This window comes from Pavona decussata, unplaced genomic scaffold, assembly GCF_977016875.1.
Source record: "Pavona decussata unplaced genomic scaffold, jaPavDecu1.1 SCAFFOLD_12, whole genome shotgun sequence".
Taxonomy (NCBI): domain Eukaryota; kingdom Metazoa; phylum Cnidaria; class Anthozoa; order Scleractinia; family Agariciidae; genus Pavona; species Pavona decussata.
The window spans coordinates 954,239-979,000 of record NW_028145435.1 but is presented as its reverse complement, the minus strand read 5'-3'; the positions used below and the strand labels follow the sequence as shown (position 1 = coordinate 979,000).

The window sequence follows — 24,762 nt, the reverse complement described above, 5'->3', positions numbered from 1 at the left end:
CCTAGGGAAAAGACATCGTTTGCTGGGCTCTGGTTTTCTCCTTTCCTGACTTCCGGCGCAATGTACTAGGCCTCATGGCTTCGCTTCTGAACCTCCATTTCTTCTAATCGCCCACTCTTTCCAAAGTCAATTATAATTGGATAATATTCATGCTGTCTTAGTTCTAGAAGAACGTTATTTGATTTTAAATCATTATGGAGAAATCCTTTACCGTGGATGTACTCCAGAGTGTTGCAAATGCCCTGGAACACTCCCGCGGTTGTTGTTTTATTTAACTTTCTTTGTTTAAGTGCTTTGTAAAGGGTAAAACTGTCTTCTCCACTGCCATAAAATTGAAGCACCAACGAGTAAGGCTGCTGTTGAGTGCATACCCCCAAAACAAATGGAAGCCCAACATGATCACCCAGGCAATGTGGCTTCACGCTTACATCGTTCACTCTCTTTAGGAGTGTCATTTCTCCTTCTCATTTCCTTAACAACAACTTTAATACCGCGACACCAAGCCAAGAAACACTCTCCAATTGTTCCACGCCCCAATGATTCCCGAGTTGTTTTCTGATTAAAGAAGGGTTTACTTTTCGCACTGAGTTGGAGTCATTCAGGTTGAATCGCTTTTTTTGATGAAGTTTTGTGGTGATTTTAGCTGGCGCAAGAGTTTTTGCAGGACATTTTCTGGTTCTTTGTGGACTGAATGTCTGGCCTTTTGAGCTTTGCAAAAGCAACCATTTTTTGCCCTCTGCTCAGACCTTCCTTGCTTTGTTCTTTTGGTTCTCGAATGTTGGACAATAGTTGTTCTTGTCTACCGAGATATTTTCCGGCGTACATCGCTCAAGCTCAACATAATTCATTTTTTCGCTTTTTCGCGGTGCCCATTACCTCATCTTCTTCCAACAATTCTGCAATACATTGACCATCAAGCACACCATGTCCGCAATCACGATTTTCGTTACTGGCCTTAACACTCTAGTTGTCCTGCAGATCTTGCACGTCTATCACAGCTTCCATTTCTTTCTTCTCATCAAACCCTTCCTCCCTCCTCTCTTTCACTGCTCGGAATTCCTGATTTTTTACCAGCAAATCTGCTGTAATTTTTAAGGAAACATCAAGTACATTTTCACAAACCAGATCATTCTGGTTGCGCTGCTCATCAAGCACGTCAATAACAGCCACCGATTCTTTCTTTGCAGCACGCCTTTTCCTCTCGCGCTCTTCCCGACACCTTTTCTTCCAACCCTCGCTTTTGTCTCTTTTTTTCTTCTTTCGAATGTCTTTGAGAGCGATACTTGTCGTCTTTAGCTACAAATTTTCCTTCATCTGACATCGCGTCAAAACCGTTCCTCGACACCTGAGGTACATTACTGGTGTCAAATTTGGGCTGCATCACTCCAATATATCCCAAGATATTCTTTTTTTCTTTTTTTTTTTTAATTTATTTATTGACAATACAATCCATTACATTGCCATACATACAATACAAATATACAATAGTTAATAGTAATAATAGCTAACAATAGTTAATAATAATAGTTTTACAACACCGCAATTAGTGCCAGGCAACTTCTTACATGTCATTTTTTTCCCTGTTATTTCCACAGTTACACAGTTACAGTTTACATATAGTACGTAATTTAACATAACTGTGGACTTGATCTTTAAAGAATCGTTTCCTCAAACATTTTCCATTTTTTCCTCCATTTTTTTCCAAAATCACGAATATCTTGGGATCCTAATTCGTTTAGGATCCCAAGATATTCTTGATTTTGTGATTTATCTTTGTACCCAGTTGAGTTGTGACATCAGTCTTTGAACAAAAACTTGAAAATCTTTGTAATGAGACAAGATATTTATATTTCGGAAACAAGCGCCGTAATTTATCCCTTTGAAAGGGCTTTCAAATGAGATTTTTTTTTACTTTGGTAGACACTGTAAAGAAGCACTTTTGAATAAACATGCACACGACCTATTGGCCGTGCTCAGTCTCACTGTAAAGGTCAGGCCATCAAATCAGTTCCACTTCTCTTGTCGCTCAACCTTCCCCATAACCCTATACCAATCAGGACTTTCATGATGGCCTGATATTTCCCCTTTGATTATGTGCCCGCTGCTTTGCTCATAAAATTTCTTCTTCAGCAGATAGCGGTGAAGTGAGACTTGCCTCGCACTGTTTGTCTCCAGCAAAGAGGATCTCAGTCTTAAGGGTGACATCAGTACTCTCCTCCAATGCAGCAATAAAAGGGTCAAGGTCGTAGATCTTGTATGAGATCCTCCTTGATTTCCCTATTTTCCCCTACCTAACTGAATTCACCCGAGGGTCGAGTTTTCCGATTAAGTACTCAAAATACTTTTTGGGTACTTGGTGGGTATCAATTTTGATCCATCTTACTTTAATTAATGGAACGAAACTGTCAGACTATAAATTTTTGATGAACCATAACTAGGATCCTAAAATGTTTCCTGATCATTGCTCCATTCTTAAGCTACTCATGCAAAACCCTTTAATAAAACCCCCATTTAGTTTGATTGCAACTGCATAGGATTTTGGGAAGGAAAATTGCCAGGCTTTACTAAGATATAAGGTTAAACTTCACCATAATGGAACTGAGTAAGGATCCTTTGGGAGACCAATATTACCATTTTCATTTGTGAAACATGACTTGAAGCCTAAATTTTTTGTTACATGCATGTATCTTTCAGTATACAGCTGTTTCGAAAAAAGGTTGTCCAAAAAAAAGTGTACACGACAATGCTGAAAGGTAGTCTGGAAAATACCCAATAAATTTCAATAAAAGCTCAAAAACAATTATATCTTGACTGCACAGCGAATACTTAAGATGGCGGGCGTTATGGATTCTGAGCTTTTTAGTGAAATTTATTGGATATTTCCCAGACAAACATTGGCATTGTCACGTACGCCTTTTTTGGACAACCAGTTTGTCGAAACAGTTGTATATCTGTAGTTCCTACTGACCACTTAATTGAACCCCAAATGTATGAGTTCTAACGGTATTAATTCATGTCTTACTATTATTTGAGAGACGTGAAATCAGTTTAGTCCGAGTTTTCATTTCCTTACGTAATGATAAACAGCTTGTTTAATAAGACGGGGAGAAATTAGATGCTGATCACTGTTGGGGCTTATAGGGGCTAGAAACAAAAACTGAAATTTTTCAAAACAAAAAAAGTGTTTTAACTTGGTGTGACGTTCAGTTCTCTGAAATTCATTAATTCTATACTGGTAATTTTGTGGAGTTCGAAATCATGACATGGTGGAAAATTCCCCTTTGGGATTTGTCGGGAGGCGAGTCATTAGTAGATGTTATATGGAGACAAATAAAGTGTTGTATATTGCATGACGTGATCATTCCCAACAATATAATAAGTTTGCATTCACCTGGTAAACGGGAATGCAACGTCGAATTGATCCGCTCAACCAAGCCTCCAACCTACTGCTTGTAGCCATCTAGACTTTCCTGATCAAGGAACTCACATGGCTGCGGAAGGCAAGTGGCATTCCCTTCGCTGTCCTTGAAAGTGGGGTACCCGTCAAAAAGCTCGGCTTCGTGGCGTTCTCTGAAGTGTTTCGAGAGCGAGTACAAAGTTTTAAAAGGCTTTTTGCACAAAGGACATTCGGTTGTATAGCTTGGCATTATGTCAATACCCTGCGCAACAAATGTTGGCAATTCGAGGGTGGTAAAAATTTGTCTCGTATTACGACGGGAAGTAAATCTGATAATCTTAACCTACCTTACGTAGTCTCCTTCGCAGCTGCTCGGGTCGGAGTCACGCAATGCTCCCCGTCCCCAAGCATGGGGACGGGGAGCATTGCGTGACTTTACGCTAACAGCTTGGACATGAACCGGTAAATACACGACACACACCCAAAAAAAGAAACAAACAAACAGACAAAGAAAGCTGCTGGAGGTTGATTATTTCAAAGCGACCCACCTTTAAAGAAGTCTACTTAGTATTCTTTTACAGGTCCCACACTTCTGTATCATGTCATTCAAGACAGCGACACTTTGCTCGCAGGCTACACGTGCATCACAACTCATTCTGAGACCAGTGGTTAAGACGCAAAATGACACCTATTATGCCGTTGCCCAGAGCAATGCCATGGCAACATCATAATGGGTGTCTGTTTTCCACTGGTGTCAAGTTTGAGCAGCATCACTTTAATATTTCCCAAGATTTTCTTGATTTTGTGATATATCTTTGTACCCAGTTGAGTTGTGTAATTGACATCAGTGTTTGAACAAAAACTTGAATATCTGAAATGAGAAATTAAAAAAAAGAAAGAAAGAAAAAAGAAAATGTCATTATCTGCCACTTTGAAAGGCCTTTCAAAAAGGCACCACTAATTTTTTTACTTAACATACAGGGTTAATTTTTAAAGTTGGCTGCTGAGGGCCTTTTAGAAAATGAAGGTGTCAGTATTTTTCTAGAGCGGCTCCAAGACATTTCAAATTCTCATACAAAACGAAAAAATTGGAGGATAAAAACGTTGCAAAATTAATGTTAATTGAGACAGACTTAAATTGTAGTGTAGTGTTTTCAGGTGTGTAGTAAAGGTATGCAAAATTTATTCAAATCTCAATCCACTTTGTATTAGGAACATGCAGCCTTCCTTAAATCATGGTGGTTCCCTCTTGTTTGAATGGTACAAAAACAAAGTGTGACTCTAAGTCGGTACAAATTTCCTATAAACAAATTTTCTTCTGTGATTTAGAGTCATTTTGCTCATGTGCATGCCAACTCAACCGCAACTTGTTATTGTAATGTTTCAGTTCAATTTAGCTTGGCTGTTACTTTTATTTATTTGGTGGCTCCTAAAGGAGCCATTTGTTTTATTTAAATGAGGCTGTTTTACTTCATAAGCTTTTGTGAAATAAAGATAAGCTTCATGTTTTATGCTGTAAATTAGCACCCAATTTTTTTCTGCCTGTGCTAGTGTGCATGCGTAGGTTTACCCTTAATGTGGGAATCAGGTTTAAAGGAAATATCTACATCACACATAAGGCTGAACCTCTAATCTCGCCATTGAAGAATAAGACTCATCAGCTCTTTACGTAATTTGTCCATGTTCTCAAACTTCCAATCAATAAAGGGATGGCAGGATCCATTTGCCAGCACATCCCTCACAGTTAGAATGACGCCAACACCACAGCTTCCAGAACCTATACCTGTAATTGGCTGAGCTGGCATGTTGATACGTGTCAGTGGGAGTTTCAATTGGTTCCACCGTTCGTCATCATAGCTTGCACTGTTTGAAAGCAACTTGAATCCACCTAGCATGTTCCTTATCACTGTGAAAATGTCTCTTGGCGGAGAAACCTTGAGACCATCATGAAAGTACACAGTTTTTGTGGATAATTCAAAGGAAAGCAATCCCCAGTGCTTGGGGATTTGAAAATGTACTGGTGTCAAAATGCATTCTGCATCTTGCAGTTCACAGTTGCCAATAAAACGATTCACTTTCCGACTAAAATATTGTTCAGATTGCTTTGCCCGTGTTTGACTATATGTTGGCAGATAAACAACTTTAGTAGGCTTTCTTTCCTGTAAAAAGTTTTAAACAAACTGCATCTATGGTGAATCCGGTTACATAGCGTTCACATGCTAGAGTGCTAAAGTCAGAAACATCCATGATGCAAAAGCCCTGTCTTAGAATTTCATCATTGGGCCTTGAGTTTTCAAGAACATCCTGAATCTTGTTGATGGCTGGCAAGTCATCCTTCTCAACCGATAGCCAGTTCCTTTCTTGCTGCAAATGGACAGTGTCTGATTGAACGGTTCACAAATTCTCGAAAATTTGCAGTGATGCCATCGAAAATGTTCCCATTGTACCAATTTTGACCAATGCTTCTTCGCTGTCATCTTTCTTTCAGTCTTTGTTTCTTGGAGGAGGTAAGTACATCCATAGCATCTTTAACTGCACTTTCTGAGGGCCACATATTTACAAGTGCTGGGTCACTAACCTTACTGTCACTTTCAACAAGCTCAAAGTCATTAGATGACAGAAAAGCCACTAATGGAACCTTTAAGGATGCCCGTTCACCACGAGTTAGATGGTTGGTCCTGTCAAATCTGAAGCCAGCTGGTAAACATTCTTGTTTCATTTGAAGGGACTTCTGACAACCAGTTTTGTCTTCAGCATTGGCAGGGGTTACTCTTTCATCTTTCATCTTTACTCTTTCAGGCTTGTGGCCATGACCACTGGTTGGTTTGCACTCAGGATTGCAGGCAAGATTGCAGCATGGCTTGCACGAGTCACAGTTGTTACCAAGTTTAGGACCAGGATTGTCGGTAGGTTCATGGCTAGCGTTACTGCTGGGTTTGCAGACAGGATTGTTGTCAAAACTGCTGCTTGATTTACTGTCAGGATTGCTGTCAAGATTGCTGCTTGGTCTGCAGTCAGGATTGCTGTTAAAATTACTGCTTGAATTACTGTCAAGAGTGCTGCTTGGTTTGCAGTCAGGAGTGTTCACAGGAGTGCTCGCTGTTTGACAGTCAGGTTTGTTTCCAGGCTTGGAGTCATGCGTGCTGCCATCTTTTATGGTGTTTTCCCATTCAGCATGATCATACCGTGCCAGTGGAAATAGGCCTGGTACCAGCACACAATGCTTTGACTTGGTATACTCATATTCACAGTAATCTGGACCAAACAAATCTGTCAGTAGTTGATCCGTTCTTAGAATCCACGCTTGGCCTTCCCCTGACCAATTCATCTTCTTTGGCTTCCACCCACAACTTCGCTAGTAGAAGGGCTTTCCTAAAACAAACAATATGTGTCAAAAACTAAAGAAAATCACTTGGAAGCTCTAGGGGGTGTAATATATATGCTGTTCATAATTTTGGCATCTCGCTAGTACTGGTTGTTTTGAACTTTTATCCAAACTGCTTAATTAACTCTGCTATATGATATTAATAGGATGAAATTATTTGGAATGCGGAAACAACGTTTGATTTGCCAGACACCACCAATGAAAAAGTAAAAGCAATTTTTGCATTGAAATTTGAGATCCATTTTTTGCAAGGAGACTACACCACTTGCTGTATAACAAAATCTTCACTTGTCTGATGTCAACAAATTTTGATTCTGGTAACAGTCTTGGAGGAGTTAATTGACAATCTTTAAAAATGACGTCAATAATATTAAGGTCAGTTCCTCTCACTAGAAAATTGAAGTTTTAGAAAATAACTGGCATTTCTCATAAATAGAAGCAAGGACCAGCTGTGACTTATAAGCAGTCTCTACTGATTAATTAGAAGAAGGAGACATTAATACCTGTTGTGTTGCAACGTTTGGCCTCTTTAAATGCAAGCCTCAATTCCAACAGCATCTCTGTATAAAGATGTGTTAGGATTTGATCCACTGAAATAAAAAAAAATACATTCAACTTTATTAAAGGGGCAGTGTCAACGATTTTTTGTGTTACTTGAATAGCCAAAAAACATATTTGAATCAACAGAATCGTTAAAATAATGGTTTAGTTTTGTTACTAACCCTTATAATGCACAGAAACTAGTATTAATTATCTTTGGTTGGGGATGGCTAGGATTGAAATGGATTGTAACTTGAAAAAATTGGCCATTTTTTTCAAGGTTCCTCCTGTGTATTGTAGAGCAGTCGTCAAAAACTGCTTATAGTTTGTTTTTCCCTGGATAAATCCCTTGATACTTGTATTTCCTTCCTAGTGCTCTTGCAGCAATTTCATGTTAGAAAAAGGGTTCTTTGTCAAATATTTGAGCCATTTTGATGAAAACATAGCAAAATCGCGGTGACAGTGCCCCTTTAACAACAATAACATTTAATTTCCATACATGTAATTGGAAGAGAACTATTCAGTTTATACCCAATTTGTGCTACCCATGATTTATTCATCATACGTCATAGTGGTCTTTCTTGATCAACTACCTATAGGCACTACTTATTGTACTTAGTTACTGTGCAACACCCATTTTCTATAGAACTAAGCAATCAAGTTGCTATGTGGACATAAATATTTATAGCTTCAGGGTTAATAGTCCCATGAGGTTCACCAGCTCTGATGGATCTTATGGTATTATACACGAATTTTTTTGTAATGGTGTTCTCGTATCAGAAACCGTATTCAATAACCTCACAACAATATGTGTGCATCATTGTCACTGAGATAAAATTAAGTACATATACAACCAAACATTTCACATCAAACGACTAAACAAAGAAACAAGACATACTCATTGTTACTAATACTTTTACAATGTAACTAGCTTACAAGATGCAGTGTTGCTGGATGAATCATGTGACGTTGCCCTGGCATACAGCTGTTGTTGAAATTTGTGAGCAGCTTCAAATCCCTGGTTTGAGAGTTGATGAAGGGAGCGATGCACCCTAAAAAGCATCGGGACATGTTCTACTGTTAAGTGGCCGTAGTCACCAGTTCCAAGACTGCTACCAAACATCTCAAGGAGAAGGAAACCCCACTCTTTGCACTGAAAATAATGTTGCAGTTTTTAAGTTAACACTTGTGCAATTTTATCTGTCTTGTTTTTGCATACAATCATTTGTTTTCCTCCCTCTTTATTACAATGATAGCATGCATAGAATTCTTTCTGAGAACTTTTATTTTTTTAACAAATATGCTCAAAAACATCACTCCTCTGATACTCCAGGGCGGTCATGCAACTTCTTTCACTAAACTTCACTTTCTGTTCCTCTTTGTATCCATTGTTTTTCTGTTGTGTTTCAATGAATAGATGCATTCCACTAATTTTCAATTTAACAATACCCATACACAAAAGATTGCTGTGACTGACTCTAAAATAGACCTCATTTGCATCTTACAGCAACCCTTTTCAATTGGTGGGATTTTGTAATCCTGTTTACTAGTAACATGCTTAACCTTCAGATGGATTTAAATGTAAAATATTTCATGAAAATATTGAAGTGTAGAAAGTTATTTCACTCAAAATAAAACATCATTATTAATTACTTCCCTAAGGCTAATCCGTCAACTGACATAAATTCATAAAGAATGCGATAGAATGCTCTAACCTTAACATCAAAAATGTCGATTAAATGTTCATCATTTTCTGCAAATTCACTGTCCCGCATGATTAAAGCAATCTCCTTCCAAAGGGAGCATACCTGGAAAATGTCAAATGGTGAAATTTTTGCATTTCATTGGCTGACAATGTGTTAAGTACAGACTGGTTCATCCACTTTGGCTGCTGAAGCCCACAACTCATTAACCCGGGACAGTGGCTGATTACAAGTACACAATTAAGGGTGGGCACAAAATCCAGTGAGCTGAGGAAACATATAAGTAAGAAGGTTTGAGTTCTCAGGAGATCAAAGGGAACACTAAAATGAGCAGAAATTGGGAGACAATATGGTATTCCCAGTGTGCTTCAATTAATTAGAAAAAAAAGAGAAAAAACAAAATGTCTGTGTCTTTTGTGTTACTGTTACTGTTTATGTTTTTGGACCTTTTTGTGCTATTTCCTTTGCAACTTTTGTCCTTACTGGTTCCTTTGGAACTTCCTGTTCTATATGGATTGTACAAATAAATTAACCATTCAAATAATCTAACTTAAATTTGCTGGCAAATGTTTCAAGACTCGTGCAATTTTGAATAATGAATAAATCAATCAACAAAGGAGAAAGCAATTCTTCTCTGAGTTAGAACCAGCTTCTAGTTACCAAGGACGATGTCTAAAAAATGAAACTCATCATTATTAAGAATCCCATGGTTAGTGCAGCGGCATAGCAACTCAGCTCCTTGTTTTTCTCTTTCTGTTGTTTCTTTTTTCGTTTTCTGGCCTTAATTGGCTGAAAAGGCTTGTAAAGAGCTTTGAACTTATTTGAAATTTCCTCTTGTTTTTGATTCCAGAAATGGCTGTGGTCTTCCATCTCCTTGCCAACAGCTTACCATTTGAGACAAACATGAGAAAAATTTATTTTAAAGTAACTAACTGAAGAAACTTTCAAGCTGACTGAGTGACATTAATCATTTCCTGATGTACACTATATTGTATCCTCCAATATAAGCAACAGAAATCTATTTAGCATTAAGAAGATGGAACTTATGTATTATTAGGACATTGATCTTGACAGTGACTGACTTAAATTCTTAACTTAACTGCACATATAGGAGTTGAATGAGCATGAATTGCCGAGTGTGCAACAAAAAGGTTGGACAATGATTATTTAAAAATGGGTCTGAAAATTTGAAAAAACACTGCTTTATATCATTAAATAAGATTGATGTAGCATCACACTTTAAAGTTCAGTTTAAAAAAAAAAACATAGAAACTCACAGATGTACAATAAAACTGTATGGCATGTTTAGCGCTGGCACTTAAGTACGATGTATCATACCTGAATTTGTTAACTAGATTTCGTCAAGGTTCTTGCCAAAGTCACGGACAAAGAAACCACTATCCAACATTTCTTTGTGGTACTAAAAAGTAAATCAGACAATCTTGCGATGTTGTTCTCTCTCAAACAGTTCATGCAAACTCTCTTGTTCAACACAAAATCTTTACGATCCTTAAACGACTTATTCCTGAACTTGAAGCATTTCTCCCAGGGGTGAGAACCATCACAGAACAAGCAGTTAGATGGAAGTGCTACACTTGTTAAAGCTTGCGTCGCTGCACCATGTGCTTGACCGGGTGCACACAGTCTGTCTGGTTTCTGAAGACTGTTGGAAACTTGTGTGGCGAGTGTCGTAGCTTTCACAGGTTGGTCACCAGCCATTCTTAACTTGACAGGTTTTGGACTTTTCTTCCCATCAGGTTTAGTCCCTACTAGCTTGCCAAATGCAGTATTCGCAACAACAGCTCGACGTTCCACAAACACAGTCAGGTGAGAGAACTCTGGCTCAATTCCACTCTTGAGCAACCGGCTAGACTCTTCAGCCCACTTTGCCTGAAGCTGAGAAGGAAGACGCATGACTACTTTCTTGAGCGTGTCCATGGAGTTAATGTCGGCCTTTTTACGCATGTGCTCTGAATTTAAGATGCAGTTCTTCATATCACGGGCCAGCTGAGATAACTTGTCAGATTCGGATGCTCTAATTTGAGGGCCTTTCACAACTTTGTCGATTAAAGTTCGTATGACTATATGTTTCTGTCCAAAGTTCTTATGCAGAATATCTTTGGCCTCACGATAACCTTGTTCCGGAGGTAGCATTACGCAATTCTCAATTGCCTCTTTCGCAGGTCCTCTGCAATATTGTATTAAGAGTCAATGTCTGAGAAAACCGGGCAAAATCTGAAAAAGCTGAAAGATGGGGGTCGGCCAAATTATTCCATACTAACATCATAGTTAGGTTAGGTGGACTTATGGATAAATATACTAAAGTTTACTCTTCAAGTGTTTTGGTATAGGAGAAATGAGATCCACTCTCCATCACCCTCTCAGGTCCTAGTTTTTCTGGTAAATTTGACCCAAATTTGACAGCCAGCAAAAACTGTACAATTTAGCGAACGGAGTTCGTGTTTTGTACCTGATATAAATGGTCATAGAACTTCTTGTAAAAAGCCAGAGATATGCGAAATAAGCAAAAGTCACTCTACAACATTTAGTTTTGGAATACCTATATTTCGCATCTGCGAATGAGGAAGAAATCAGCCATTTTGAAACTCACGCAGAACACACAACTAAATCTTCAGCAACAATCGGATGCTAAAACCAAATACTCTTACCTTCCCTCTATCACAATCACCAATAATCTTTTTGGGCCATTCAAACAGCAAGATGCTTCACCACCTCCATTACTCCTACCACTCGTTGTCATGTACAGCACGACACGACACAAGCAATGTGCCGATTAAGCCGCTCTTGGATTCCACATTGGATTTCTCCACAGTTAAATATATGCAGTTGACTAAAGTGGTCCCAAAAAATCAGAACCCCTCTCTGGCCAATTTAACAGAAGGAAAATTTAAAAAGAAATACGAACTAAACAGAACGACGCCATCTTGAGTTGGATTGCTCTCAAGGGACTGGGACCTACTTATTTTTATTTTGGGTAGGGAGGGGACAGGGAAGGACCTATCGCTGGTGCATTGTTGCTAGAAACGTCTGTTTGTCGCGATAAACAGCTCAAGATCTGAACAAATAATGACATGAACGAATCATGCTCAAAATAGAACCACCATAACCGCGCAATAGCGTGAAAAAATAACTCATTGGATTTTTTTTTGAGCGCGCGGCTTTTGATGTACATTTCCACCGTCAAGAAATCAGAGATATCCAACTCCCGCGTTCTTCACGACTCGATAAAGCACGCTAAAGCATGAACAACTGGAATTGTTGAATTTAATAACAAAAATTGCCATGCCTTTATATGAAAGTTTCCGTTTAGTAACTTCGAAAGAAGTACCGTTATTTGACTTTTGTACTACATAACACTAGTAAAACAAATCGCTGTACAATGCATAAGCAAACTGATCACAGTTATTATTTAATAAATTGACTCTCCTAGGTTAATCTCTCTACTCGACACGCTCCCCTCTGAATCACCGAGGAAAGCTGAAATATGATCTCTACCTTTACCGCAAAGCAATCAGATTGGATGTGTGAAATAAGTAGAAACAGTGTCATGGAATTGTTCTACCTTTAAAATAAACTGCGTAAAACTAAAGATAACTGACGGAAAAAGTGCGCTTGATATTTAGAAAAAAGAATTTTCCTTGCAGATCCCCTTTGGGTTGGAATTTCCTTTTTCCTATAGATAACTGCCTTTTCCAAGGTATGTTTTTGCTTCCGATCCGTTTTGTTTACTTTTTAGTTCCGTTGGTCTGTCAATGAACACATGTCGTGAAGCGAAATATTTACCAAGGAGCCCTCACTGAATACGTCATTTGCTTTTAATAAAAGCGTTGGACTTATCATTCCGGCTTGTCATGTACACCAGAAGGCCCTTAGGAGTATGCGCTTTTTGGTTATAAAAGCTGCTGTTGAAAACGTACACAACAAATTAACAAAAAATTAGTTTTGGCTGTTTTATCTCCGCTTTGATACCTTGATAAATATGATAGGAAATGGGAAGGAGGAGCTGCCGGACCGTCAAGAACGCTAATCAGAGAATAAACAAATAACATCAAGTTAATGTAGAATCTGCAACGCCTAACTCTTAAACTCTACTGGAATCATCACAAAATTGTCTCCGGGTCGAATAAATAAAGAAGTTATATATCGGTCCAAGGGAACAGTAATCTTACTATTAATTCAAAACATTCACGTTAAGCTTGTCCTCAAATTTTGAGGTAGCATCCTCCACTTTAAATCTGCTTGAATGGCCTTTTCGACAAGTGTTACACTGGGCTGAAACAATATTTGAAATGTTGATTTCAATTGAATGAGATGTTTGTTACATTGTAACAAAACAACGCATCTGTTAAATTAGCAGAGATTTCCGAACTGATAAGAAACTACACGTAAGGTGAAAATATCTTCAGGTAACACATAAAGAGTAAATTAATTACCAAAAATAGGTGAATTGCGAGAAAATAATTTAAATATTGGCTTATTGACATACCGGATCCTATTGGAACTGAAACTTGAAACTCCTGGTATATTTGTTCCGACACCTGTTTGATTACCCGACGAGGATATTTTAATTTTTTCGCTTCATCTCCGTGAGATGGGTGAGAACAACTGGATTTTAACTTCTGGTAATGTGTTGTTAATTCGTATTTGTGCTTTGGACATTTCCCTGTCTTCCTCTGATAGAGAAAGCAATCCGGCGCGATTGAGAATAATCCGTGTCCCTAAGTCCACTGACACCCAGATTAGTTAGATAATCTGTTAAATCCTTTCTGCATGATTTTAGAGGAATAACATAAAGCTCATTTGGCGCGTATGGTGTTTGACCGTGTTGGACTGTCAACAGTTGAAAATGAGCAGCTCATTTTGCGTTGTACATTACGCTTCTGACTGCAATGTAAATACTGTCGCAAAAGACTGGAGTGAAGACCATATGTCACGTAATAAATGTAAATATGGTAAGAACAAAATTGTCATAAAAGACTTTCGTACGTGTATAGTCTCTTACGATATATTAAAAATAATATGACGCTATTTTTTCGGATTTTTTCCCTTTGTATTGAAACAAAATAGAGTTTCTGCAAGTGAATCTGCAAACAAGACTTCCAACTGGGCTACGGCATTGTTTCTCCAAATTACTCTTGTGTTTTTGGCTCTTATTTGATTCCTTGTAATCCCGTCTTTGACAGTACAAGACAGCTTGACCCAGAAACTTCGCCTAATCAAAGCCCACAAAATGCAAATTAAATTTCAAAACGATTTTCCCTGCCCAGCAAGCATAACAACATGTAGGCCATCTAATAAGCAAGGAAAATGGTTGTAACTCTCGTTAGTATCTTCATTTCCCAATAGTTTGTTATTCCTTACCACTTACGGCATGAGCCTAAACCAGCCTTCCTTAAATCAAAAAGCTTACTTTTGAAAAACAGCGTGGAACAACCTTGGGTAGCCCCTGGCTCCCTTACAACCAATCAACTAGTTCCCAGTCTATCCCGAGTGAACTAATTCAACATGGCGTCGTTTTGTTTACTTTCGCGTTTTCTTAATTTTCTTTCCGTTAAATTCGCAAGAGAAGGGATTTGAATTTTTTGTGGAACTGATTTAATCAACTGAATTTTTTTAACTTAAGACAAACTTCATGCGAAATCCAGGAGCGGCTTAAACAGCACATTGATTGCGTCGTGTCGTGCTGTACATGACATCGCGTAGTAGGAGAAATGGAGGTGATGTGGCATCTTGCTGTTTGAATGGCCCAAAAAGATTATTGCTGATTTTAATAGATGGAAGGTAAGAGTGTTTGGTTTTGGCATCCAGTTTTTGCTGAAGTTTTAGTTGTGTGTTCTGCGTGAAGTCGAAAATGGCTAATTTCTTGCTCATTTGCAGATACGAAATATAGGTATTCCAAAACTAAATGTTGTAGAGTGACCTTTGCTTATTTCGCATGTCTCTGCCTTTTTACAAGACTTTCTATAGCCATTTATGTCAGGTACAAAACATGAACTTCGTTCGCTAAATTGTACACTTTTTGCTGGCTGTCAAATTTGGGTCAAATTTACCAGAAAAACTAGGACCTGAGGGGGTGATGGAGAGTGGATCTCATATCTCCTATACCAAAACACTTGAAGAGCAAACTTTGGTATATTTATCCATAAGTCCACCTAACCTATCTATGATGTTAGTATGGAATGATTTGGCCGACCCCGATCTTTGACCACCTGCCTGGTTTTCTCAGACAATAACTCTTAAAAAGGACAGCCTTTCATCGTGATCCTTTACTCTGCGTTCCACGTTTATCTCAAAGCCTTTGATGAAGCGAGGGTACCTCATCGGATCACCATCAAAAGATATTAATTCTCTTTTGGGCATCTCCAACCTCTCCAACCCTGTAGCTACCAACCGAACCGTTTCATCTTGACATTTCATTGCTTCTTGTTGCAACAACAGGAGCCTTTGTACTTCAGGAGCGACATTTAAATCTACGGAAGGTTGAGAAAAGTGCTGAACAGGTAATATTCTTTTAGGCTGCTGAAGTGGTGTTGGAGATATTCTTGGCACTTTATTGTCGCATGATTCAAAATACTTGCCGACTTTTTCTTGGAAAGTCTGTATCGGTAGATCGACAAGGTTAGCGGGTCTGTCGGCCAAGCCTTCCCTCCCCACCTCAACCAACAATAACTCGATCTTAGCTTGTTCAGCGTCAGAATGGGCGCTTACCAACTCGATTTTCGTATCGACTCTAAGCCTCTTGTTTTCCAACTCGAGCCGCTTTTCCTTCAGCCTCTGCTGTTCCTTGAGCCTTTTCATCTTTAGCTGAGCAACTGCGAGTTTCGCTTGTGAAGCTTTACTGACTCCAGAACCACTTGATGAACTGCACGGGTAAGTAGTCTTTCCCGACGTATTTGGTCTGGTGACGCGAGGTGATTCGAGTGGTTTGTCTAGCGGGGTTGGCGTAGGAGTCGGTTCTACGCTGGGCGAAGCGGGTTTTTGGATGGACCTTATCCGACCAGCAAATTCTTCATGGAAGAGGCACCTCACATCCAATTCACTTTAGTAACTGTGTGCATCTCTTTCCTTTTCTTCCACGTCAACCAGAATGTGTAGAAGACTTTCAACTGTGTTCAATGTCTCGAAAAATTTTCATCCAAAGAGTTCCTTTTCATCATAATTTCAGTAGCTGTCGCGTTATTCGCAAATAAAGATCTGATGTCATTGTATCGCCTTGTTACATGTCCCTTATACGCTAAGATAGTTCCTTGAAATCGACTAATCTCCTCCAAGCAAACTCCACCCTCATCCAAAGACGCGCTTGATCAAGTACTTCGAGGCCACCAAGAACCCACACTGCCAAACGCGTTCAAAGTCATCCTCGAAATTAGATAGATAGGTGGATAGATAGTTTATTAATCTAAAACCTTGCAGCCACAGGCTGAATTACGTTTGATTTACAATAAAATATATAATACAATAAAATACAGGGCTAAAAAAACTTATATAAAAGGACAAAATATATAATTAAGAGAAACAAAATTACATCATTGTTTTATGGACATAGTGATAGATAAAACTATTTCGAGTACGGATGGTGTGGGGGCGCCGTGTAGTAAAAGAGTGCTGACTCCTTAAATTGACTTTGCACTCATTCTTGGGAGGCAGTAAGCTATACAGCTTGTGCGAGCCGGGATTAGACAGGATGGAATTAAAAAGCTTATCACATAAGAACTCGCGGCATTCGTGTAAGGGAACTAGACCGGACAAAAGAAGCGCCTCATTGTACGAACAATCTGGATAGATAATACGCAAAGCTCGCCTTTGACATCTCTCAAGATCTACTGAAAGGTATTGCAGGAGGCTGTGATGATAAACAGGGCATGCGTATTCAGTGACAGGCCTAATACAAGTCACACAGAAGAGCAAAAGTTCCTCCGACTTGACTTGTGCACGCTTAAGCTGACGCAAAAAATACAGGCGCTTGTTTACTTTCTTTACAACCTCAGATACGTGATTATTCCACGTAAGATCGCAAGATGTCTGCAAACCTAAGATCTTTGCTTGCTCTACACACTCTAAGTCCTGACCATTAACCTTAATTGGATCAAAGTTTTTTCTAGAGTGACTGAATGTCATACGCAGTTCCTTGCACTTGGGTTCATCTAGTTGGAACTTATCAGCAGAAGCTTGCGTCGCGAGTTCGTCAACCGCTTGTTGGACTTTGCTGACCTCAGACTTCATGACCGTTTCAGAAATAGTGGAGTCATCTACATATTTCCACATTTCTGTACCCGGGATGATGAGGTCGTTTATCATAATAGTAAACAACCAGGGGCCAAGTTTTGTCCCCTGTGGGACCCCTGATGGGATGGCTCCCCACTCTGAGTAACAATCCTGACTAAGTTTAACACGCTGGTGACGACAGGACAGAAAGTCCAATATCCAGTCAATTATTCCGCTTGGGAGATCCTATGAAATGAGCTTCTGAACTAGGATCTGGTGGTCAATAAGGTCAAACGCCTTGCGGAAGTCAAACAGGATAGTTCTGACAGTTGCACTGTTCCCATCCATAGCACTAAGCCATGAGTGGACCATGCTTATTAGTGCCTGTGTCATACTGGAACCTGGTACAGTCCCAAACTGCCGTACATCTACTTTGGCCAAAACAGCAGGCTTGAGGAAACTCTCCACGACGAAATCTTCAGCAACCTTAGAAAGCACGGGAGTCAAGGATATTGGACGTAGATGTATGTTTACATTGTATATTGGATTCTGCTTTGGTACGGGAGTGATGTTAGCGTCCTTCCAAGACTGAGGCAACCGTGCTTCTTTAAACGAACAGTTAAGGATATCAGACACAGACAGTGCTAGTAAATCCTCCTTCTCTTTAAGAAGCCAACCGGGAATTCCGTCCGGACCGGTTGCCTTAGTTGGATTTAAGGCAGATAGCTTCTTTAAGACAGAGAATCCTGATACCTGGAAAGCACTCTCCTGGTCAGAGTTGGTTGAGGTGTTGGGTGAAAGGGGGGTGAAGACGTGCATAGGAGCCAAGAATGCCTAGTTGATAGTGTTAGCAATGTCTATCGTGCTTGGAGGCGAACCTCTCTGATCACAATCAATATGTAGGTAGAGGGTAGCTGGATTAGCGCCTCTTGAAGCTGCGTCTGACGTACCACTGAGCTTCTTTATCTCACGCCACCAAACTGCGGGTTTACAGTCCTTCAGATGAAGGAGAACCATTGAAGAACGAAGAATAATACGATAAGAACAGGTGTAGCCGCAAAAAATACTGGTGAACGCTACGTCAAAATTGTATTCAATCGCCGAAGACACTCAGTAAACTGAGTAAACTGGTTCTAGAACAGTAAGTTAAAAAATAAGCATTAGCGTCAATTACAAGTGAAACGAAAATAAGAACAAATAATACAAGACGCATAAAAACGACCGTACGAAACTTATCGGTGATATCTCCAAATAAAGATAAACTAAACGGCAGTGCAGTGACTTGACAGAATGTTTGTAACTAAATGGTGGATATGCGCTACCCCAAAACACGCAACCGAAAGCAGAGAGAAAATAAAATAACATGTGCTATATACTTCGAGTACGCATAATTAGGTGCCAAGTATAGTGTTAAGTGGCCCCTATGAGACTAACGGGAAAAATATAAAACAAAACAGAAAGTTAACTAGAACGAAAGTGACAAAAAACATGGCCGCTAATTAGAACCTAGAACATTCCGTAACAAAGTTACTGAAATACACTGTGGACGATCAATGTAAACATATTATGCTTAGATAAAAAGAATGTCAAGTAATTAATATACTTGCGTAATGTCTGGAGTTGGGATGTTCCTTGTAACCCAACACACTCTCCCCTTTTCAGACAATTCCCCTGCTACTTTTAAAATCATTTAACGTCATTAGTTTTGGCTCTATCAAACCTCAAAAGTTAAAACTCTACAAAACCTTATGGCAATTTTGAAAACAATATTTACAAGGCGGATTTCTAACAGTGCTCCGTTGAAACTTGACTAAGACATCATATTTGTATCAACTCTACAATAAACATGATGGAACACTGTTCATTTTCTGCCTTTAGCACCTTATTGTAGGAATATTTCAGAAAGTATTACAATATTGTTACACTTACGCTAAATGTATGAAACTAATTGAATAGAGAAACGCATTTATATCCTTGAAAAAAAAAAACATTTTGGATTAAGCACCGTGAAAGAATGTCACGATAAGTGCGTTATGTGTTATCAGATGCCGCGCTATGTGTGGCGCCTTTCTATCAAGATTGTTTGCCATGATAAATACACCTTTTGTTCGCTGTCCAGAATACGTTTGGCGAAACATTTCGGGCATGGGTTGATACGCAGTTGATCTGTCTCTGGAATTTGTTTCCTGAAATGGAAAAAAACGCCAGCGAACTGACAACATCTGCGTGTTTGCTTGATCAATTGATTTGTTTTTCACAAGTATCAGCGGGGCATCTGCTGTTGCGAAGAATGGCATGTCTTTAGTAAATTCTATGTCTTGGCTGCCAAAGTTTTTAGGTTCTGGAAGGTGAACAATGTCACCTTCCAACATCTGCAGCAGGTCGGCCCACGGAATTGCAGACGGATTCCACTGAAAGTCATTAAGCATTATGATCTCTGCTTGTTCTTCTCCAACCCAAGCAAACGTACCAGTTGCTGGGTTACAGAACGCTCTATAAATACATTTCAGGGGAGACAATAAATGTTTTTCCAGTATTAGCAGGCCCATTGATGAAAATGTTGTGCTATTTTGCTCTTCCAAGGTGAAGGGCTGCATAAACAGAGTCACAGAAGTATTTGAGCATAATAATATTGTTTTCAATTAAACTTGTTGCGCACTATCCACATCGGTCATGACACTTGCTGGCACACTCTGCATTGTAAGCTTCATTTAGTAACTCCACTCGAGTTTTCTTGCTCCTTGCTAGTTTTACCTCAGCCTCTGCGAACTCCTTTGCCAACTGTAATGCGTCATCCACACATCTCTGAACTCTATTGGCAATAAATTCAGCGAGATTGGTTTTACCTGCACGAGTTTGCTGAACAGCCAAAGCCACCAACTCCAATCGTGAGGTTACGCCGCGAGTCTGGATAACTTGCGTGACATGGAGCATAGACATCCTTTTACAGGCCGCCGTCTTACTTTTTGCGCCACCTCTAACTTGTTTACTGTTTCTTTATAGCGTTTTCAGTTCGTGGTGCACTGCTTTTGAGTGGTTATCTGATGATAGCAGTTCGGCATCTTCTTCCACCATATACCTATATGCACTGTAATAAGTGCTATGGAAAGCACATAAGTTGACCTGGATTAGAAATTGATTGTCTAGGAAAGAACGAACATTTGCCCATCTGGTTTTCCTTGACAGTTTCACAGCCATATGGTAATGGTAGCCGTGTTCTTGATCAGATGATGCATCATTGTGTTGCTCAAGAGAAACAACCCACTGTAACACTTTAGCAACAGTTGTTGTTCCAAATGCGTTAACTACAGCACTGGCAAAGCTATGTCTACTTGGAAAAACAGACACATTTGCCCTGCTTTAGGTTAACAAATAATCCTGCCTCTGCTGGCGAACTCCTAGGCTTTCCATTGCAAGCGATTACTGTTTACAGAAAACAAATTGTTATAGGCACTACAAGCACAGTAATCTCCCCAACAATACTTGGTTGTCCTGTGCAACATAACCATCTGTGGCGCATATTACGGCTCCTCTTACCTAAAAATCAGCGACCAACTTAATGTTATACTGTATTCATTAGAAAAGATTTTCTAGCATTTTAAGAACACCTTATGTGGTCTTTCCCATAAATTAAGCAAGAGGCCTGAAATAACATGAATTATCACAAAAGGCTCACAGTTTACAGCATATATGGGACCACCACACTCATATTGCAGCATTACAAGCAACAACTAACCATTTTCTTGTTTGAGTTAATAAATGCTTTGCATTACCCTTTATTACAAACTCTAACTTTTTAGCAAAGGAAAAGTCTGAAAACTATCTTTGACTGTTATTTACAGGTTATCCTCTTCTCTTGGATAATCCTGGCCTAAACGTTTGGGACACTGATTTTTTTCACTTAAAAACGTGGATTCTTTTTCCCCCTCCCCCCTAAACAATGTTGAGAGTCAGGAGTCAGAGATGTCTCGAAAATGTTGTTCATTTTATCAACTTCAACATTGAATCAAAAATAGTTTTCCTGCTCTGGAATCATGATTTTAAAATATAAAATTTCTGTACTCAGAGCGCAGTTAGAACTTAAAAGTGGAATATTTCGTTCTTCGGTGGATCCGACGAAAATATCTCACTTTTAAGTTTTAATTGTGTCATACTTTAACGATACTTTAAATTTGTAACCACCTATATTCGGAAGTTCGTTATTTCTTCTACACCCCCATAAATAAATTTTTCCTATAAGTAACAGGTAATTTAGTAAGGGGCATTCTGGTGTTAGAACACCGATTAAAATATCTCTCAACTCAAGATGTATTTGTTGTTTTGTCAGGGACAAGTAATATAATTCAAAGTCTTTCCAAAAAGTAATTGAGTAAGAACAATTATAAAAGAGATGCTGTATAGTTTCTGATTCCCGTTTGCAAAAAGAGCACAGATTGTCTGAAATATAGCCGATTTTATGTAATTTTGAATTAGTGTAAAGTATAGAGTTTAATACCTTAAACTGAAAGGCCTGAACGTATGGCTCAAAAGCAACTGAATGGGGAAGACAGAAAGCTTTTTTCAACGCCTCATCAGATAAATTAAATTCACACTTTAGTTTTCTAACATTAACTAGTTTTTTAGTTTTCTAACATTCTTTTTTGTATCTTCAACTATCATCAACTTTCTATTTTGACCTAAAAATTTAGACGAAAATGTCAAGTGTTTCTTAACCAATTGGCGAGAATTGTAGGTTTGTCTCACGAAGTAACAATTCTTGCAACTTACCAGAGATGCTGAAGAAAATTTTGTCCTTGGTCATTCAGTCCTTGTCTTTGAAGTTACACGAGGCAGCACGGGAATATAGCCTGGTTAAGGACACATCAAATGGCTCATGGAATGGGATATTCCAGAAGCGAAAACTTTGGAGAACTTTGTTTCCTCGCGGGTTGCAGTACTCCTGAAGCTTTTCAAGGACTTTCACTGGACTGTGTTTGTCCTCTTTTTGATCAAACTGTAAATGATCGTAAACCTCAGGGACTTGCGGGCCAGCACAGTGAATGCAGAATAATCGCTGTTTGTTGCTGTTTCGGCTTGTTGGTAGTTCCATTGACGTTTCCATTCTCTAAAACTATCTGCCAGATTACCATTGGTCAGATCGACTTTTGGCGGTAAATAAAATTGTATGTGGAAAGATTGTTGTCTTTTGCTCCAACTTATTCCAGAACAATTTTAGTACCTTTGCTGAAGAAATACGGCTGCCACCATGTTGATAAGCACTGCTTTCAGGCAGTAAAGAGGACACAGAAGGACAACTAGCAACTCACATGTATTTATAACTGTAGAAGACAAGATGGTGGGTCTTACAACGTTGACCTCTTCGCATGCGTTGTGCCTCACGGTAGTTCTCCCAGTCCGTGGAACAACTGCGGGTACTTTTCTTCGATGTAATCGTTGGAACGGTGACTTTGGATATCGTTTATCCTGGCAACCAAATTGAGTTTTTCAATGGCTGGTCGACCCAGGAGAGGCTGTTTAAGACCTTTCACAACATGGATATCATCGGTCACGCACCTTTGTCCAAGAGATAGTTTTTCACTGATAGTTCCTTCAACACGAAGAGCTGTTTGATCAGCCCCGAATAACTTTTTGGACATGGCACAAAGTCGTGCTAAACTGTTTCGGCGAAAAACATCTTGTGGGATTACTGTGTCATCTGTATTGATTTTGAAATTTACTTTGGTGTTTCTGATAAGCAAATTAGTTTGCAATTTCTTGTAGCTTTTGCTTGTTATTGTGTTGACATCTTCAATGGTCATTACAGGAATGTCATCGTCATCTGAGTTTTTATCTACTCTCTGAACCCGTTTTGAATATTTGCAGACCTTGGCATAGTGGCCTTTCTTCTTGCATGCGCTGCAGGTAGCACTGTTGGCTGGACAGTGCTGAACTGGACGATTTGGCTGGGCTCCACTTTAGTATCAAAACTTTTGCGATCTTGTTGAAGGCTTTTTCTTGAATGCTGAATAATGACGTTTGTTTTCCGGAACTTACTTGTCGTGAATTTCCGATACGTCAGCCGCACTTGAGTTGTTTTGAAGAATTTGATCTTGATGTCTTGTGATTTCTACTGATTTGGCTTGTGCAATTACTTGATGTAGGGTCAAGTCATTGTTTGCCACCAATCGTCTCCTGAGATGAGAGTTAGGTAATCCAGCTACTATTTGCATGTGTAGCATTTGGTCATAAAGCTCCCCAAAAGAACAGAGACAGGCTCATTTCTGGAGATCCTCTAATGAAGGTCATGACTGATTTTTTGTCTTGTTGTAAGCGCTGAACAAATTGCGTTCTTTCGAAAACTAAGGCCACTTTTCCCTTGAAGTGATCCTTGAATTGCTGCTTCACATTTGCAAAGGTGTTGTCATGGCTTGACAATTTGAAGCGCTGTTGAACGTCAGTGGCATTGTGTCCCATTACGTAAATGAGTGTATTAATGCACACCTTATCTGACAGTCCATTGTGTTGCGTAGCTGCATAGAATAACTCGTAGTGCAAAATCTAATGATTCCAGTCATCTGTTTTCGGTCCAAAATGTGCTGGAGGAAAACTATTCAAATTCGCTGCTGCCGTTGCCATCATTTCACTATGCAGGTTACTCATGTTGCCTGTACCCTGTGAAGAACTTGTTTCCTCTGTCGTGGGCGATGATGTGTCTGGCGTGCTTTGCATGCCTGTCTCCTCCATCAATAGTGTGTCTTGTTCAGTTTCAGCATTTGCAAGACCAGACATTCCTGCGAGGTTTTCTATCTTTAAAAATGACTTGCTCAAGGAATGCCACTTGGCTTGGTCTGGCTGTATCCCCCTTCTGACACCATGTGTCATTATTGGAGGTAATGAGAAGGCGGAATAGACAAGTCTAGTGTTTAATGTAAAACAATGATAACGGGATGATCGCCTAGGGATAACTGAGTCTAGTCTATCAATACAAGTATTCCTAAGTATACGCGCGAGGTCACTAAGCTAAGTGATACCAGGATTATGGGCTAATCCCACAGTATATACATGTGGATACAATTATTTTTTTATTTTTTTATTTGTTTTGCAATAATAACACTAAAATACAAAGCTGCAGAAACACACACACAGAAGGGAATACATATAAATTGCTTACATCAACATACGTAGTACTGATTTACAATTGCATTAATAATAAATAAATTACATGTGAGAAAACTAATAGAGATGATAATTAATTACATCAACATACATAGTACTGATTTACAATCACATTAATAATTAATTTCATATGAGAAAGCTAAGAGAGATTATAATAACTTATATCAACATACGTAGTACTGTAATGTTGGCAAGTTTATGAAGGAGAAGAAGGAGGTTAGAGAACAACAAGTAGCAGCCCATCAGTGATATCAAATGATGATATGCCAATTTGAAATTCATTTTTGATCAAGCTGCTACAATTCAGTGAAAACCATGGGAATATGACAAACGTTTAAAAGTGGCCAAACAAGTTG

At 39.1% G+C, this 24,762-nt stretch overlaps 2 protein-coding genes and 1 long non-coding RNA gene across 4 annotated transcripts; all 3 read right to left on the bottom strand.

Moving 5' to 3' along the window:
• Positions 1-1,746: 1,746 nt before the first annotated feature.
• Positions 1,747-4,060, bottom strand: LOC146487953 (uncharacterized). The gene is made up of 3 exons (XR_014867428.1): positions 3,946-4,060; positions 3,392-3,570; positions 1,747-2,382 (listed from the first exon to the last, which is right to left on the bottom strand). It is a non-coding gene; the product is annotated as an uncharacterized LOC146487953 (long non-coding RNA).
• Positions 4,061-5,062: 1,002 nt separating this feature from the next.
• LOC146487952 (uncharacterized) lies at positions 5,063-9,125 on the bottom strand. 2 transcript variants are annotated; one of them, XM_085124883.1, is made up of 4 exons: positions 9,038-9,125; positions 8,259-8,475; positions 7,286-7,372; positions 6,608-6,769 (listed from the first exon to the last, which is right to left on the bottom strand). In XM_085124883.1, exons 1-4 carry the CDS (start codon positions 9,095-9,097, stop codon positions 6,753-6,755), a joined length of 381 nt encoding a protein of 126 aa, XP_084981009.1. In that variant the 5' UTR covers positions 9,098-9,125; the 3' UTR covers positions 6,608-6,752. The 2 variants fall into 2 exon arrangements, with proteins under 2 accessions (XP_084981000.1, XP_084981009.1); XM_085124874.1 differs by lacking the exon at positions 9,038-9,125 and having other exon boundaries at positions 5,063-6,769; positions 8,259-8,316.
• Positions 9,126-10,456: 1,331 nt separating this feature from the next.
• On the bottom strand, positions 10,457-15,585 carry LOC146487951 (uncharacterized; the record flags this gene model as incomplete). The annotated part of the gene is made up of 2 exons (XM_085124567.1): positions 15,289-15,585; positions 10,457-11,232 (listed from the first exon to the last, which is right to left on the bottom strand). Coding segments are annotated over exons 1-2 (951 nt in total), but the record flags the coding sequence as incomplete, so codon positions are not given.
• Between the last annotated feature and the right edge of the window lie 9,177 nt (positions 15,586-24,762).